Raw genomic sequence first — 18,318 nt, 5'->3', positions numbered from 1 at the left:
GTTAGATCATGTGGAGCCACATAATCTCTCTTATGTGCTGAGAACTTAAATTTGGGGCCAACTGGGCCAAATTTGCATCCGTGTGTTTCTATGGAAACATATATAAAATAGGAGAAATAAGACTTGCCTGTCTCACCAAAGCCTTGTGACACTGCATCTTGAGAAATACACTGGCGATGAGCCAGTTACACTTCCTTTCTCTGAGACAAGAAAACTGCAGTTCAAAAAAGAGTTGCATTTGGCTGACACCTTGCTGTGGTAATTCAGGTAGTTCTTCTCAGGATAAGGAGCTTTGATGTTCATTGGCTGAGTGACTCGTGACAGGTAACATTCTGCATCTCAGGTAATTCCAGACTGTTTAGTAGCAGCTACACAAGGCACTGATTTAGAAGTGAATTTAGGGGGAAAAAACACAGAACTACTTCAGAAGAAGCAAGAAGCTGGATGTATTCTTAAGAAATTAAAAACAGCATGAGCTGGTATTAGCAGAGATCTTTCAGCTAATACTTCTGCTATATTAGAAAGTGCTATCAAATTTTAAGAAAATTCCTGTAGTCAGGCTTTTTTGGCTGTTTTCTTCTGGATTAAGATGACAGAGCATCTACTGTCACAGTGATTTGTAGAGTGCGGGTACAGACCTTTCCATTTAATCATTCATACCATCTTCAGAACCCAGCCCTCCGTGCACTGTTAATGCTCTCTGCATCAACTGATTAAAAACTGTATGTTTTCTGGGCTTGAAGATCTTTTGAAGTGGTCTTATGAGCTTATGAGCTTTTTGGATTTCTTTGGTAGGATGGACCCACCCAGTTTGCGAAAACATCAGCTTTTCTCCCATGAAAAGCTGTATATTCAGAATATACTGAAAAACTTCCTAATCCCTTGTTTTTCGTGTTCTTGCAGTATAACAAACACCTGTTTGTGCACATCGAGCATTCAAATCCCAGCTACAGTGATCCCTACCTTGAGGCAGTGGATATCCGACAGATCTATGACAAGTTCCCTGAGAAAAAAGGGGGCCTGAAAGAACTGTTTGAAAGGGGGCCAGCAAATGCCTTCTTCCTTGTCAAATTCTGGGTAAGGAATGGACTCTTTGTAAGGTATCCATTTGCTATGAAGTTCTTTAAAAGCAGTGGCCTCACTAACTGTTAGATGACAGCTTGAAGACCTCTCAAAAAATTCTCACTGAGCAGAAGACTGAATACAGTCACAACTCTCTCTGAGTTCTTTCCCTAATTGTACAAGGTCCTAATTCTACCCTGGAGTAAGACATACTTTTCATGGTGTCATCTGTACAGTTCTTTTTGACTAGGTCTGTGGAGTATGTTTGGTAATGGTGACTGGTACACTTTGAATTATTTATTTATATACATAAGAAGAATTCATAGAAAATTCTTCTTTGTGTACATGTGTTTGGTGCTGAGTAAATTCTCAGTCAAAGGCAATGGCAACATTTTTCTGTCTCGTCTATCTCACTAGCTGCACTTTGTGCTAAGCAAGTACCAATGATGAACAGGTATGCATTGACTACAGGGACAATAATAGACAAAAGATAAGAGAGAGATATTATGAAATTGTATTATGTTGCTGATATTTTACTGAATTTACTTCTGGTACGTTGGCAGAAATCAGTTTGGCAAAAACTTTCTTAATTTAGCCTGGATAGGATTTTCATGAATTAACTTAAATTTGCAAAAACTGTGCCATTGTACTTTAGCATACAAACAAAATAGTTACAATGATGACAGTTATCATAGGTATTGCGTGGTTAAAAATAATAAGAGCTTGAAGCAGATGCATGATAGATGGTTGAAGGCATGTGTAATGGGATTTGGAGCTTTTCACCTTGTGTTACAGCTTACACTTCAACCCCAGGTCAGGAGCAAGATAATGAAAAATGAGCTTCCATATCTTGTACTTTGTGCAAACTGACATTAGAAATATTCTTAACTAGTGCCTTCAGAAGAAAGAAGAATTAATTTATGTGTCTTGAGTTGTGGCTTCCCAGCTGTCTCAAGCCTAACCTTTCCAGAACTGAGTTGGAGAATGCTGGCTAGGAGTTTGCTGTTCAATGTCTGATGCTTAGAGCACTAGTTGTCAGCAGTTCTTGCAGACGTAGTTTTACTACCCCATACTGTGTACTACTAAACTTGATCCCTAAAAGAATTAGCCTCTGTTAGAGTACTACTAAACCTGCTTGAGAAAATTAAAACAGAAATTGAAATACCAGCCCTGACTGCCCATGAATGAAAGATATTAGAGAGCATCACCTTGCTGGGAGGGGTTTCCTTTGACAAACTACTTTGTGTAGTAATTTCTCTAAGAACTGTTTGAGAAAGAAAACAGAAGTCTGATGTGACAAAGGAAGGGGGAAAAAAAAGAGGGGTGACTTTTGAGGAAAAAGTCCTTGGAAAAGCAGGATTTGCAACACGCAGTTGCTTTGTTCTATAGAGATTCTAAACAAATGTTCATGCCAAGGTGAAGTATACTGTCTCCTTAGTGGAATCACACTGAAGTGCTTTAGAAGTTTCAGGAACAAAACCAGAAAGTTTAGAGGGAGGTGTTAACCAGAGAGATTATAACACTTCAAAATCCTTAAGGGAAGAAAAATCATAGTGAACTTGTGATCTAGTGCAATTGTGATTTTATTTATCTAAACTGACAGCATGCTGTTTTTGTGCTTTGTCTTTGGGGACTTTGTCTGTATAATAAGAGAGAGGTAAATGTGGCCTATGTACCATGTCATATCAACCTAAGTTAGGCTTGTAAGGATTTACACGGTGAAATGTCATTTCATGTTGCTGTCACAGGGCCCACGTAATTTATCTGGTTTTCAAAGAGCGTCAACTCACTGAAGTTTGATTTTCATAAGGAGATGTGCCACAGGACTTGAAAAATCTTTGCTCCAGAGCCAGTGATACTATGCACGATGTCTTGGGGTTCACTTCACAAAATGATGTTCTGGGGCATCATTTAATATTTTGACTTTCCCTTTTTTTTCTTTTCTTTGGATGCTCTTTCATTGTTGAATTCCTGACTGGAGTTTACATCCAGTTTTGTTGATGGAAATATTGACAACTGCTTATTAGAAGCGAGATAAGTTAACAAGTGAAGTCACTGATTGAGTGGAAGCCACTAAGACATGTATGAAGTAAATCATTCAGTTTTTTATTTGTTTCTCAATGTAGGCTGTAGGAGTTGAAAGCGTGACTTCTGCTGGTAGTGTTCTGGAGGAGAAAGTTGGGGCATTAATATGATTTGTATTGTGTACGAGGTACACATAGGTGTACTCTACGTTGTTCCTTTTGTAAGATTTCAGCTAGGATCTCCAGGTCAGGTTAACATAACAGAACTAGTTTAAATAAATAAACTTTACTTCTGAAAATCTGTGGCAATTTCTGTTTCTTGAGGAAAACTCCAGCACTTTTTCTTGAAAGATTTATAATTCAACATGCTTCAAATGTTGTGGTAGTGCAGTCTTTATATAAAGTTTGTGAGCCATGCCTATAATTCAACATGGTACATTTGTCTTAGAAATCCTGAGTTTGATGCAATAGACCTGTGTAATCAAACTCCACTCAACAGGAGAGATCAGATAACATAAAGCAGCAAAATCTGGAAATTCTACAGTATGTTATATTGATATTTCCAAATACAGACTTAAGTAGGCTTGACTAAATGCTTTACAGATTCTGGATAAGAGTTGTCACACTCAATCCCAGGCCAAAACAAACACTTTTAACAGATCAAGCAATGTGGTTTTAAAAAGTTTTTCAGAAGAAAACTGAATTTCAGCTGAGATTTTCATATCTCCCTGCATTTTTACATCTCTACATATGGCTAGGGTGTTTTATTACTTGATCACTCTGTTCAACTGTACCAAGTATACTAACTAAAGATGTGTTGGATAAAATAATTTCTATGCTATTGGATTTGTAGTGTTGTTTTTTAAGGTGAAATTGTTATTCAAAAGCAAACTGCTGATAATCTTCTTGTGTGGGTAGGTAAATACTTGAAGGTTTCTTTGAGACACGAATATATGACATTTCAGAGGTTAACATTAAAAAAAAAAATCATTAAGACATTGAATAAGTTGTTTTATATCTATATAGTTTTAGACTTGAAGAACCTGAGTTAGGAAACTGCTGGTACTGCACTAAGCAGTAAATATTCCAGATAACCTTTGTGCTTTGGAAGTTTAGCTCCAAATACCAGGTGTTTTGTTTTTGTTGTTGTTTTGTTTTGTTTACTTTTTAAAAAAAAAAACCAAAACATTACATAAAAGATAATGTGTCTGAGAAAGAGTTTGCATTTATTCAGTGGTGCAGTAAATTACTCATACAACAGCTAACAGCTAAAAGTTCAGTAATTTGAAACGTAAATAGTGTTTGTAATCCTGCTTTGATTTTTGGCTTTGGGAGCCTGATAAAATGAACTAACTCTTGGACTTGGATTGACAAGTTGTGCATGACATCTCCATGACATTTCTTCATGTTCCAAGTACATTCTGTCACATGACAATGAATATGAGACATTAACCTTCCAACACATGGTCTGTGGCTGCTCTGCTCTTTTCCAGTGTAATATTATCTTTGCCACCTGTTACTTGTTTCTCACCATGAACTCCTTCTAAATGCATCGTTATTAATAGTTTGAGGAAGAGCAGCTTACAGGGCTTTGCATGTTACTAGAATGGTATACTTGCGCTGTAGAGCTTTCAGAAGTTGTGAAACTCTGGCTAGAAGATATAGGAAAAATTAAACAAGTTCAATACTGACAGTACTTTTACCAAAGCAAATATCTGCAGATGAGTGTTATCAGTGCAACAGCCTATAAGACTTTTCTGCCAGTGATGAATACATGTAATAGCTTCTCATCAGTGATAGGCAAGGTGATAAGTTAAATTAATGAGTAGATTCTTTCCATTAAACAAATTATACTGTTGTAGAAGGGGCTGGAGGTGTAGGTGGGAGAGATGTCCTGCACGTGGCTTCTCTCTCATCCTAAGTTCATCCTAAGTAAATCCAGTCAGGTCATAGAATCATAGAATTGCTCAGGTTAGAAAAGACCTTTAAGGTCAACGAGTCCAACCACAACCTAACCAAGTTACCCTAATAATCCTCCACTAAATCATGGCCCTGAGCACCACATCAAAGTGGTTTTTAAACACAGTCAGGGGTGGTGATTCAACAGTTTCCCTGAGGAACCTATTCTAGTGCATAACAACCCTTTATGTAAAGAAGTATTTCCTAATATCCAACCTAAACTTACCCTGGTGCAACTTGAGGCCATTTCCCCTCATCCTGTCACCCGTGAGAAGAAACCAACCCCGCTCTCTCTTCCAGTACCTGAAAGGTACTTACAGTGAGCAATAATGCCTCCCCTCAGCCCCCAGACTAAACAGCCCCAGTTTCTTCAGTCTCTCCTCGTAGGGCTCCATATTCTCCAAGCCCTTCACAAGCCTTCTTGCCCTTCCATGTCCTTTCTGTACTGAGGTGCTCAAAATGAACATAGTACTCAAGATGAGGCGTCACCAAAGCTGAGTACAAGAGCAAGATTCCTTCCCTAGTCCTGCTCACCTCTCCATTCCTGATACAAGCCAGGATGCCGTTGGCCTTCTTGGACACCTGGGCACGCTGCTGGCTCATGTTCAGCTGACTGTCCATCAGTACACCAAGGTCCCTTTCTGTCAGGCAGCTTTCCAGCCACTCCTCCCCAAGCCTGTAGAGTTGCCTGGGGTGGTTTTGCCCAATAGGAGGACCCAACACTTGGCCCTATTGAAAATCATACAGTTAACCTTGGCCCATTGATCCAGTCTATCCAGGTTCTTCTGTAGTGCCCTTCTCCCATCTGGCAGCTTAACACTCCCTTCCAACTCGGTGTCATCTGCAAGCTTACTGAGTGTGCACTCAATCCCCTCATCAAGATCATTAATAAAGACGTTAAATAGAAGCGGCCCCAGTACTGAGCCCTGGGGGACAGCACTCGTGACTGGCTGCCAAGTGGATTTAACTCCATTGACCACAACTCTTGGTGCAGGCCATCCAGCCAGTGTTTCACCTAGCGGAGCGTATGCCCATCCAAACTGTGGGCAGCCAGCTTCTCCACGAGAGTGTTATGGGAGACAGTGTCAAAGGCCTTACTGAAGTCCAGGTAGACCACATCAATAGCCTTATCTTCATCCACAATGTGGGTCATCTTGTCATAGAATGAATTCAGGTTTGTCAAACAGGCTCTATTGTTTGTAAGCTGATGCTGACTGGGTTTGATTCCCTGATTGGCCTTTAATTGGTCCATGATGGTTCCCCAGATTATCCATGCTATGACCTTCCCCAACACCGAGCTAAGACTGATAGGTCTGTAGCTACCAGGATCATCTTTCCACGCTTTTTGAAGATGGGCGTCACATTTGCCTTTCTCCAGTCCACCGGGACATCCCCGGTTAGCCAGGACTGCTGAAGAGTAATGGAGAGTGGCTTGGCAGCCACATCCGCCAACTCCCTCAGCACTCTAGGGTGCAATCTATCTGGCCCCATGGACTTACGGGCATCCAGCCTTTCAGAGCAGGTCCAAAACCATCTCATCGTGGATTATGCAGGGCCTATTATGTTTGCCATCCCTATCTACCAGAGCAAGGTGCTGTGTTCCCAGGGAGTAACAAATCTTACTACTGAAGACAAAGAAGGCATTCAGTACCTCAGCCTTATCCTGATTCTTGGTCACCATGTTGCCCTCAGCGTCCAACAAGAGATGGAGATTCTCCCTAGCCCTCCTTTTGCTGTTGATGCATTTATAGAAATATTTATTGTTGTCCTTTACCTTAGTGGCCGAGTTCAGTTTTAGCTGGGCTTTGGCTTTTCTAATTTTCTCCCCGCACAGCTTCACTATGTACCTGTAATCATCATAAGTAGCTTGCCCACTCTTCCAGAGACCATAAGCTTTCCTTTTGCTCTTGAGTTCCAGATAAAGGTCTCTTTCAGCCAGCTGACCTCCTTGCCCATCAGCTTGTCTTCCATGACTTGGTCAGCTCCTGCACCTTCACAGTTACATCCTTAAAGTATTCCCAGCCTTCCTGGGCTCCCACCCTCCAAAACTACCTCCCAAGGGACCCTCTCAACCATGATCTTAAAGAGGTTGATGTCTGCCCTCTGGAAGTCCAAGGTGGCAATTCTGCTGAGCCCCCTCTGTGGTTTGACAAGGACCGAGAAATCTAGCATCTTGTGATCACTATGCCCCAGACAGCCTCTAATGTTAACATCCCCCACAAGACCTTCTCTGTTAACGAACAGCAGGCCCAGGATTTTGCTTCCCCTTGTTGGCTCCTTCACCAGATGTGTCAGGAAGTTATCTCCCACCCACTCCAGGAACCTCCAAGACTGTTCCCTATCTGCGGTACTATAAATCCAGCAGATGTCTGGGCTGAAGTTCTCCACAAGAACAAGGGGGAGAGACCTTGAGACTTCAACCAACTGTTTATAAAACCTCTTGTCTGCTTCTTCATCCTGGTAGCAGCAGTGCAAATTCCCTTTGTCATCCTCTCCTGTCTACTCTATGCCTTCAATCCTGATTTTTATGATCTTTGCTCATTTTTTTCTGAGAATGGATTGGACAGCCCATTAATTTCACCTGTAGTCAACAGCTCAACCTCCTGCCTAGCAATAGCATATGTAAGGGATTTCTATGTCAATGGCACAAAGTCATTCCCCAGAACGTTCAACAGTCAAGACATTGCTGGCTGCAGAAAGCAGATTGAATTGCTGAGGCAATTGATACTGAGTATCTAAATGACACCGTCCTTGAAGGCAGCTAAGTTGCATTTACTCTTACTGTTGGCGAGGCCTTCTGTTATCTTCTAGGTCAAGAACTCCATCTTGCCCTTTCTTAGAGGTAGTGCCACCAGTTTTGAACCATTCTTAAAGATTTGTTCAGCATGTGCTTTTCCACTGACTACAGGGGGCATATGTGCAAAGCTATAGTTTCTCACAGCGTTTACTATAGTTTAGACTCTTGCCTAGTCATTGTTTTTCAATGCCTCAGATAAGCTGAAGACTGTGTCTCAAGGGTCACATTTCCTTCTGTGAAGAGTTACAGAGAAATTTTGATTTACAACTGCATCCTAGCAGGAATGAGGCTTTTCTCAGCAATCAGTTGTGAAACTCACTCCCACTGAAGATCAGAAAGAAAACTTAGCTTGCTTAGGACACTGGCACATTAGGCACAATGCTGAGTTTTCTGTAAGCATTTTTTTCTTGGGGTTGCACATATTGAGTGATAAACTTCAGCTTCTCAGAGCTATCTACAGCAGAGCTGCTAAGAACTTAGACAACCAAGATAATTTGAAAAAAGAGAGAAAGTAATACTACCCTTTTTCAGGTTTACTATGCCCTTCCCTGAACAAATCTCTTTTCTTCTCTCTGAAAATCTTGTTTGGCATATATTTAAAAATTTTGCTTACTTCTCTACAAGGAGTCTGGTGTTACCCCCCAAACAGGTGGATCAGCTATCTTACATACAATCTGTAGATACCTGAAATCTGTTTCCACAAATATCTCAGTGACTGTAATTTCAGCGTGTTTGGAACTCAACAGCAAGTTGAAGACAAGTATGCCATCTGTGCTTAACTTCTACAATAAGTTGAATGCATCCCAGACACATCAGATTGCTGTTATGAGCTAGCCAAAGTGTGCACACCTTTTGACATCTGTACAGAAAGCAACAGCCCTGACTTTGTCCAGTAAAGTTGTTTGGTCTAGTTGGTGGCTCATGAATCACATGTAGCTTTTTCTATATAGGTTGCTCCAAAAGTAATGCCTCTTATTTCTTTCCACAGAGACTGCAACAGATGAACTAGCACAATAAAACTATCTGATATAGTGAAGTCTCAGCTACTCAGCTACAAACACTGTTTTTCATCATGTTCATTTCTGACAGCGATAAACAAAGGCGTGCATGCCAAATTCTTAAAATCTGCAGGGTTGTTCAGAACATGGCTTGTCTGTCATATTTCTGTTGCCACTGCTGAAATGCACCACCTCACTGTGCTAACATCTGCTGTTTAGTCTCCATAAGTGTTCTGCAAGCATCCATGAATGTCAGTGGGTGCAACTTTTTCTGCATGGAGGAATTCAATTACACACCTTCATATGTGCTTGCATGTTAGACTCCATTTTGTCAGATTACTCTTCTGCTGCCATCTGTTACATGACAACAAAATGTAACAGAATATTGTTGGGAGGATTCAACCTCTACTGCCACACACATTGTCAACATAATACAGTAAAAGGCATTACTTTTAGAGAAACTTTCCTATTTGTTCTTCTGCCTTTGCCCTTGAAGATTCATGATCAGCTGATTAAATGATGATACCACCCAGCCAGCTAAAAACTGTTCTGCCTCTGCTGTGATTCTGCCCTTGCTAGCAGTGGCTGGTAGGAGCCTGGGGTGGGGTGGGGACAAAGCAGTTCAGACCACTGGGTGAGTGCTTTCCTAAATTTTCACTATCACTTCTTTGGCTGCCTAGGATAGTGTAAGGAATGTACTCGAGTTATTTTACTTACTGGATATACTAGCGCATTTGGCAGTGCATTTGCTCAGAGACTAATTTTTATTCTCCTAGTCTGAATCACATTTAGTCCAACAAGTTCAGCAACTTAATTTATTCCCAGAATATACAGGGAGAACTGGCCTTTCCTAATTGATGAAGTGCGAGAAGATTAATTCGCTTTAAATCATAGTTAATATTATTGCCTTGTATCTTTGAGGCATGGAATATACTGGACAGAGAAAAGCGGACCTTCCTTTGCTCATCTTCATGCCTGGCACAGTCTGGGCAGAGAAAGATGTGAGTAGGTACATGACAGGGTGTGACATGCAACAAATTTTCTTAAGAGAAAGAAACACTGAAAGAGAAGAGAAAGAAATAATCCTTTTGCAAAAAAATCAGTACCATTTCCAGTCCCACTGGTGAGGTTCATAAGCCTCCTGCATGGAGGCTGCAGAATTTTTAGATGTTTAGTTAAAAGCAGTAGCTCCTTTAGCTGTTAAATATTCCATTCTGAGGAGTAAGGTTTTGTTTTGGTTTGTCCTGATGCAACTGTGGGAAGTGTAACTGCATCCGTTAGAGATTTACAGGACTGTCCAATTGATATTTATAAGTTAAATTGGCTATGGCTGATAGTAGCGGTTTCTTCTTTTTTCTCTGTTAAAGGAGGTCATCATCTCCATAGCAGGGAAGGCTAACAGATTGGAATTCCACTCCTGAGTTGCTGCAATTCTTTGGATTTGTATTCATACACATAATTGGCATTTTCAGTTTACATAAACCAAGTTTAAAGTAATTCAGGAGCAGATAATGTGTATGTTAAATCATCTCTCATGGCAGTAGCTTCCGTGAGAGGATGGGAACCAGTAAGCTGTAACTGGAAGGCCAGCAGTGTCTTGAGATGTTGCAGCTCTGTTCTGCTGCACATATGTTGCTTCTATCCTTCCCTGGAGTTGCTGGAATTCCATGTATGGGTTATTTGTTTTGTTTATTGTCTCCAAGGGAAATCTCTGACCAACACTGTGAAGGACTCCTAGTCTTCTTCTTTAGAAAGGGGAAGGAATTCATTTTTATTCAGACAGCTTGTGTATAGGGCAAATAAGTAATACAATTGACTGTCCTGTACGTTGTGATAACTCAGTAGAAACCTAAACCAGAATAAAGAGAGCAGTGCCACACTCTAATATGTGCAGATTTGTTGCACAAATGAGATAGCTGAATAAATAGTATGAAAAATTGGATAGGAAGGTCTTCAGCATGAGCTTAACAATTCAGTAGGCAATTTAAATTATGATCAAGCTTGTAATGCCTATGCCTCATTCCAGTTAACACCCTTTTACAAGGTAAAAGCTAGTCTGGATTTACCCACATATACTGCTCAAGCTTAGACAAACCATGGGAGCATAACACTGCCTTACAATCTTTCTGGTGACCACTGACAATGTAAAGGGCTCCAGTCTTCCTCCAGCCATTGTTTCAAAATACAAAATGGATTTAATGGATGTACCACTTACTGGATAAAGAATTGGCTGGATTGTTGCACTCAGAATATTGCAGTTGACAGCTCAATGTCCAAGTGAAGACCAGTGAAAAGTGGCATTCCTCAGGGATTGATGCTGGGACCTGTGAGCCCGTGCCCACCTCGTGAAGTTCAACAAGTTCAAGTGCAGGATTCTGCACATCTAGGTTGGGGGCAATCTCAAGCACAGATACGGGTTGGGTGGGGAATGGCTTGAAAGCAGCTCTGAGAAGAAGGGTTTGAGGGTGTCGGTTGATGAAAGATTCAACATGAGCCAGCAATGTGTGCTTGCAGCCCAGAATGCCAACCGTATCCTGGGTTGCATCAAAGGAAGTGTGACCAGCCGGTCGAGGGAGGTGATTCTGCTCCTCTACTCTGTTCTTGTGAGACTCCATCTGAGTACTGCATCCAGTTCTGGGGTGCGCAATATAAGGACATCGAGCTGTTGGAGTGGGTCCAGAGGAGGGCTTGAGCACCTCATGTACAAGGACAGGCTAACAGAGCTGGGGTTCTTCAGCCTACAGGAGAAGCATTGAGGGGTCCTTTCAGTGGCCTTCTAGTGCCTGAAGGTAGCCTATAAGAAAGCTGGGGAGGGATTTTTTATAAGGCCATGTTGTGACGGAAAAAGGGAAAATGATTTTAAACTGGAAGAGGGTAGGCTTAGACTAGATATTAGGAAGAAATTCTTTACTGTGAGGGTGGTGAGACACTGGAATAAGTTGCCAGCAAGGTTGTGGATGCCCCCTCCCTGGAAGCATTCAAGGCCAGGCTGGATGGGGCTTTGAGCAATCTGGTCTAGTGGGAGGCACCTCTGCCTATAGCAAGAGGGTTGGAACTAGATGATCTTAAACATGCCTTCCAACCTAACCATTTTATAATTCTATGATTCTATGGGTTCCTCAGCGAGTTTCGTAATACAGCTACACAAAAGTTTGTGCCAGCACAAGAGGAACAAGAGGGCATTGAGACTACTCTGTGCTGGTGGAAGGACCAGCCTGGTATTCATCAAAATACACCTCTGAGATACAATTTTCCAAGAGCCATTCTGAGTATGGGTTGCCATCAGCATAGGCACTCTTTGTACTCTCACCTTTTGTGTATGTATTCTCACATCTTCTAACCCTTGTGAGGATCAAAATGGGCATTCTTGTCTTACTGAAAACTACCATATTGAAACCACAACAAAATTTAAAAACTCTTTTGGCTGGGATTAGCTTTCTCATTTAGTCACAGAGTTGTACAATTGCTAATGATAGGACAAGGGTAGCAGCAGATGTATGTGGCTACAGATCGGAGGAGAAGGCTGGATTGGCACTTTCTATCAGTAGCAGAGGTATAGTCTGACTAACATCTCTTGTGAAATTACCACCTCAGAGAAATAAGTTAACAGTACTGTCTCACAGTAGGGAAGTTCACGATGAAGAATAGCATAGGCTGAAATAGCCTATGGGAAATGATAATTACTTTTCTGCTGAAGTAAGCTAGCAGTTAGGCTCACAGAGTACAGAGAAGCTGTACTCTCTTAGTTTTGAAAGGGAGGAAGCCAAGTTGCACATTACTACATGCCCTCTGTTTTCAGAGTGACTGTCACTTCTTTTTTCACATTTGAATGCCCCCTGGTGGAAACTTCAGAGAACCAGGATTTTAAGGAGCTAGTTCCCAACGCAAGACTTCTGTTTGCCAAACTTTGACACAGACATTTGAAACTGTGGCTGCTAATGAAGATGGGTTTATATTCAGGTAGAACTAGACTGGATCCATGAAGAACATACATTCTTTATGTTGCACCTTATTTACTTACATTATTCATATCACTGTATAAATAATACTTGAGGCTAATGTGTGTGTGCACTCACATATTCCTTCTCCCTATTCTGTATCTTTCCATGCATCTTCAGAGTGGAAGAGCTTTATTACAGTTACTGCACCCTTATTTTTCTTCTTAAGCAAGGCAGCCCAGTCTATCCTGTTGCATTGCTTTGACTTTACAATGCCCTCTTATTTGCTCTCCACATGCTTTTTGTACCTTCACGTTGTCCTGGCACTGACCAAGTGGTAAACATCAGCTAAGGCAAGAGGCTGTCTCATACATTTTTGATGTTCAGTTTCCCCAAAATATACGCAAATTCCCACCAACATTTTCTGAAGTGCAAATTAGATTTTAATGCATACTCTTCGGATTTCTACTGCTAGCTTGATGCACATTAATATATTTTGGATCTTTGGACACTTCTGGATAAACAAGATTACTTTAGTTTGTGGCAAAAAAAGCCACCACAACAGGTACTTGATAACCATCTTGTTTTTGTTCCTTTTTTTTTTTTTTTTTTGACAGGCTGATTTGAATACCAATATTGAAGATGAATCCAGATCTTTCTATGGTGTTTCCAGCCACTATGAGAGCCAAGAAAATATGGTCATTACCTGTTCCACTAAAGTGTGTTCCTTTGGAAAGCAGGTAGTGGAGAAAGTGGAGGTAAGGAGCAGGCACCTGTATGTGGACTGCTGAATCACAGCCTGAACCTCTGATTAATCACCTGAGGCGTGCAATGAGTCAGCCACAGGAGGACAGGTGAAGGCAATTCACCTATGCTGCCGGAAGGGGTGGAGCCTGGCTCCATCTCTCCTAGACCCATTTAAGAGCTGACCACCAGCAGGAAAGGATCTCTTCTGGAGATCCACTCCACTGGAGTTTCCCATACAAGCCCAGGATATGGGTGAGTGTAGCTATCATTTCTGTTTCCCACTTTGGTGTAGCAACATTGTAGCTAAGCTCTCTGTTATATACCATACCATCTGTAAATTTACCATTGGTAAATTCATTAACTGTACACTTGGCGAGCCAGCCAGGCCAAATATATTAACTTTACACTATGTCCGTCCTATGGAATTTCTTCAAATTGATTAAGGGGGAGAACATTACCCCCCTAGATAGAATGATTCCAGGGCAGATCCCAGGATTTGTGGGATCCCCTTTTATGAGCTAGTGGACATCATTGAAAAGTGAGGTCTCTTATGTGTTATGGGAAATATCTCCCCGTATCGCATGGCAGACTACTTCCAGGGATTTAGCAAAGATATACTGTTCACAAAAAAAAGACAATTAGGTGCTTCCACGGTGGCATGGCCACTATTAAATGCTTTAAATCATGCTGAAATGAGGAATAATACTTTAGAGAATGAAAACCATCTTTTGAAAGACTGTATCGAAAAATTAGAGCAGGAACTTGGCATATTAACAAGGAAGAAACCAATTCTGCATCTTCCAATAGGTCAAGTTCGTAACATTTCAATAGACAACGACCAGACTCCTAAATCAACAGACTTCATTGATCAGGAAAATAAAAAATCTAAATTAGATCTTGAATCTCCGATTTTTGACAGATCCACTAAAAGTCCATCCTGTCATAACTCAGAAAACAAAAAAAGTACAGGACAGACCAGCAGGGGTGCTGCCTGATCAGTGGCCCCCTGCCCAGGCTCATTTGCATGTAACAGCTCGGCCATACACGGCAACAGAATTGATGGATTTAGTACAGCAATTTTGGCAGAAGCCTAGAGAAAGTGTCTGGTTATTAAGACTGTGGGATTCTGGGGCAGAAAGTCTTTTGGTCAATGACCCAGAAATAGCCAAGTTGGCCACTATGACTGTCCATCCTGCTCTCAGGCAGAGGTTATATGTGGGTAACCAATATCCTGATGAAAACCATTCTATAATAGAATGGTTAATGGTGGCCTGCCATACGGTATGGCTGAATAAATCTGATATACCTCTACATACAGGGATGTGGTCCTCCATGGAGGACCTTCAAAATTATATCCGCTAACTAGGCGTAAGGGAAGCAATTTACGAAGACACATTTGATGGCCCTGATATGGTCAAGTTCTCAGCAGGGATGAGAAACTTAATTCTATAGCAAGCTCCCTCTCATTTATATGGTACTTTGGTCTCTATATTAAATCTCCTGGTGGCCTCAGAAGCGGTAGTCCAGCAGGCTGCCCATTTAGTGGCCAACCTAGGAGAAACAGAACACCTGCGGACTAGGCACAATATTTGGACATTAGAAGAAGCTGAGGTTCTGCCGGTGACTAAAACCAAAATGCCAGCTACTTGAACTCCTTGATTGGCACCCGTAAGGGTCTTCTGAAAACAAACGTTTAATGACTTAATTTGGGCTGGGATCCAATTTGCTAAGACTGACGCCAGCCCAACCATGTCCTTCTCCAGCTTTGGAGACAGCTAAAAGACAATCAAAAATTTCAGAACTACTCTAAGAAACCAAGGGTAAGGGTTGTAGAGAGAATACCAACAACAACATGAAACCTAGAAAATTTCATTGTTCCTAATAGGAAAAAAAAAGCTGCCTCAGGTGTCTTGGGCCACGATGCCTGAGCCACCGGAAGCAAAAGAATTGGCCCTAACACAATTCATGGCGTGATGATGGATGTTAGTCTCCCTAGGTCCTCCTGACGGGACCGGAGGCCCTATATAGAATTAATGATTTATTGATCCTGAAAAAATATTCAGAGAATTATGGCATTTGTGGACACTGGAGCAGAAACATCAATTATCTACGGAGATCTGACCAAATTTGATGGAGACAGAGTGATGATTTGTGGTTTTGGGGGACAGACTATTCCTGTCACCTAAATATGGTTGAAATTGGGGGTTGGGTGTCTCCCACTCTGGGAGTATAAGGTGTCTATTGCCCCAGTCCAGGAATACATCTTTGGCATAGGTATTCTATGGGATCTGGCTCTCCAGAGAGTTCAGACTTCGACAGAGATGTATCAGTACCCGGGCGGTGCAGGCAATACTAAGTGGCCATGTGAAACATGGGCCTATTTGCCTGCCAAAAGCGAGCCAGATTACTAATGTGAGACAGTATAGACTCCTGGGTGGGCAGGATGAAATATCGAGAACAGTGCAGGAATTAGAAAAAGTGGGCATTATAAGATCTGCACACAGCCTGTATAATTCTCCCATATGGCCAGTGTGAAAAGTCGGATGGCATGTGGAGAATGATAGTAGATTACAGGGAATTAAATAAGGTCACGCTGCCTATTCATGCAGCCGTACCCAATATTGCCTCCCTCATGGACACATTAAGTAGGGAGATAAAAACCTATCATTGTGTACTAGGTTAAGCAAATGCATTCTTCAGTATCCCAATTGCTGAGGAATGGCAAGATTAGTTTGCATTTACGTGGGGAGGCAGGCAATGGATCTTCCAGGCCCTGCCACAGGGATACGTGCATTCACCAACTTACTGTCACAATCTAGTGGTGTGTGACCTGGCTGATTGCAAAAATCCTGATGATGTTAACCTATATCATTATATTGATGATCTCCTGTTGATATCTGACTCACTGGAGGCAGTAGAGCAGGTGGCAGATTCATTAACTGCCTATTAACAACAGAGGGGATGGGCTATAAATCCTCAGAAGGTGCAAGGTCTGGGCCTGTCTGTAAAATTCCTGGGGTGGTTTGGTCAGGAAAGACCAAAGTACTAGCCAGTGCTGTCATAGATAAGGTTCAGGTGTTCCCAGTCCCTATAACATCAAAGCAGGTGCAAGAGTTTCTAGGTATATTGGGTTATTGGCGTTCCTTTATACCTCACCTAGCGCAGCTGCTAAGGCCACTGTAGAGACTCACAAAAAGGGGGCAGCTATGGGATTGGGGGAAAACAGAACAGGTCACTTCCCAAGAGGCAAAACTGGCAGTTAAACAAGCCCAGGCATTGGGTATATTCGATCCTACTCTTCCAGCCGAGTTGGATGTTCACGTCACTCAAGATGGCTTTGGTAGGGGCTTGTGGCAACGCCAGAGTTCTGTTCGGACCCCCATTGGTTTCTGTTCTCAGGGCTGGCATGGAGCAGAAGAAAGATACAGTATGATTGAGAAACAGTTATTGGCTGCCTATTCAGCGTTACAGGCAGTAGAGCCAGTAACTCAAACGGCTGAAGTTTTAGTTAAGACTGTTCAGCCAATTCAGGGGTGGGGGAAAATCTGACCCACCTTCCTAAGACGGGGTGGCCCAAGCGCAAATAGTGGCACAATGGGTCGCCTATCTCAGCCAAAGGAGTAGTCTGTCTTCATCACCCTTGAAAGAAGAACTCCAGAAGATCCTAGGCCCAGTGATGTATCACAGTGATGCACCAAAAGAAATATTGGTTGCTCCACCAGAGAAGAGTCCCATTCAGGAGGGAAAATATCCTATTCCTGAAGATACCTGGTACACAGATGGGTCCAGCAAGGGCAACCTGAGCAAGTGGAGAGCAATAGCATACCATTCTTCTACTGAGACAATCTGGTTTGATGAGGGGGATGGTCAGAGCAGCCAATGGGCAGAACTGCGAGCCATGTGGATGGTTATAACCAAGGAATCCGGTGATGGTATCCTGAATATCTAGACAGATAGCTGGGCTGTGTACGGGGGGCTCATTCTTTGGATTGCACAGTGGGCCACCCAGAAATGGACTATCCATGCCTGGCTGATCTGGGGCAAAGACATGTGGTTAGACATATGGAATGCAGCTAAACACAGGACTGTACATGTCTGCCATGTCTCTGGTCACTAACCCCTATAGTCACTGGGAAATGACAAAGCTGATACACTGGCCTGAGGTCGATGGATTGAGAATTCACCATCTGAGATTCACAGTGCCCATTGGTTACATCAGAAACTACAGCATGCGGGACAGAAGACAATGTGGGCAGCTGCTAAAACATGAGGACTGCCCATACAACTACCTGATATTGTCCAGGCATGCCGGGATTGTGGCGCTTGCTCTAAGGTGAGACCAAGATTGTTGCCCGAAACAACAGCCCATCTTGCTAGAGTACACAATCCTCTCCAGCGATGGCAGGTCAATTACATCGGGCCCCATCCTTGGTCTGAGGGGTCAAGATATGCCCTGACCTGTGTTGACACTGCAAGTGGGCTACTGCAGGCCTATCCAGTGCCGAAAGCAAACCAGGCATATACCATCAAGGCACTCACTAGACTGATGTCTGCCTACGGGACACCTCAAGTCATCAAGAACGACCAACAGACTCATTTTACTGGTGCAATGATACAACGCTGGGCAGAAGAAAACAATATCAAATGGTGATTCTGCCTGCCATATAATTCAAGGGGGGCAGGCCCATTGAACATCATAATGGTATTCTTAAGGCTGCCCTGAAGACAGACTCCCAGTCCCTGCAGGGATGGACAAAGAGACTCTATGAAACCCTGTGGGACCTGAATGAAAG

At 42.3% G+C, this 18,318-nt stretch overlaps 1 protein-coding gene across 8 annotated transcripts in view; it reads left to right on the top strand.

The window, feature by feature from the left end:
• The window catches only part of TEAD4 (TEA domain transcription factor 4), a 79,488-nt gene that overhangs the window by 45,126 nt on the left and 16,044 nt on the right, over positions 1-18,318 (top strand). For 6 of the 8 annotated variants that reach the window (XM_019617656.2, XM_019617637.2, XM_019617654.2 and 3 more), the window contains 2 exons: positions 904-1,077; positions 13,396-13,536. In XM_019617656.2, the coding sequence (XP_019473201.1) occupies positions 904-1,077; positions 13,396-13,536 (315 nt within the window). The remainder of the gene's footprint in view (positions 1-903; positions 1,078-13,395; positions 13,537-18,318) is intronic. The other 2 variants (XM_019617652.2, XM_031555570.1) reach the window with 1 other exon arrangement.

The sequence above is a fragment of the Meleagris gallopavo genome, chromosome 1, assembly GCF_000146605.3.
Source record: "Meleagris gallopavo isolate NT-WF06-2002-E0010 breed Aviagen turkey brand Nicholas breeding stock chromosome 1, Turkey_5.1, whole genome shotgun sequence".
Lineage (NCBI taxonomy): Eukaryota > Metazoa > Chordata > Aves > Galliformes > Phasianidae > Meleagris > Meleagris gallopavo.
Note: the sequence above shows the minus strand (reverse complement) of the source record. Positions and strands in the feature narration are given on the sequence as shown.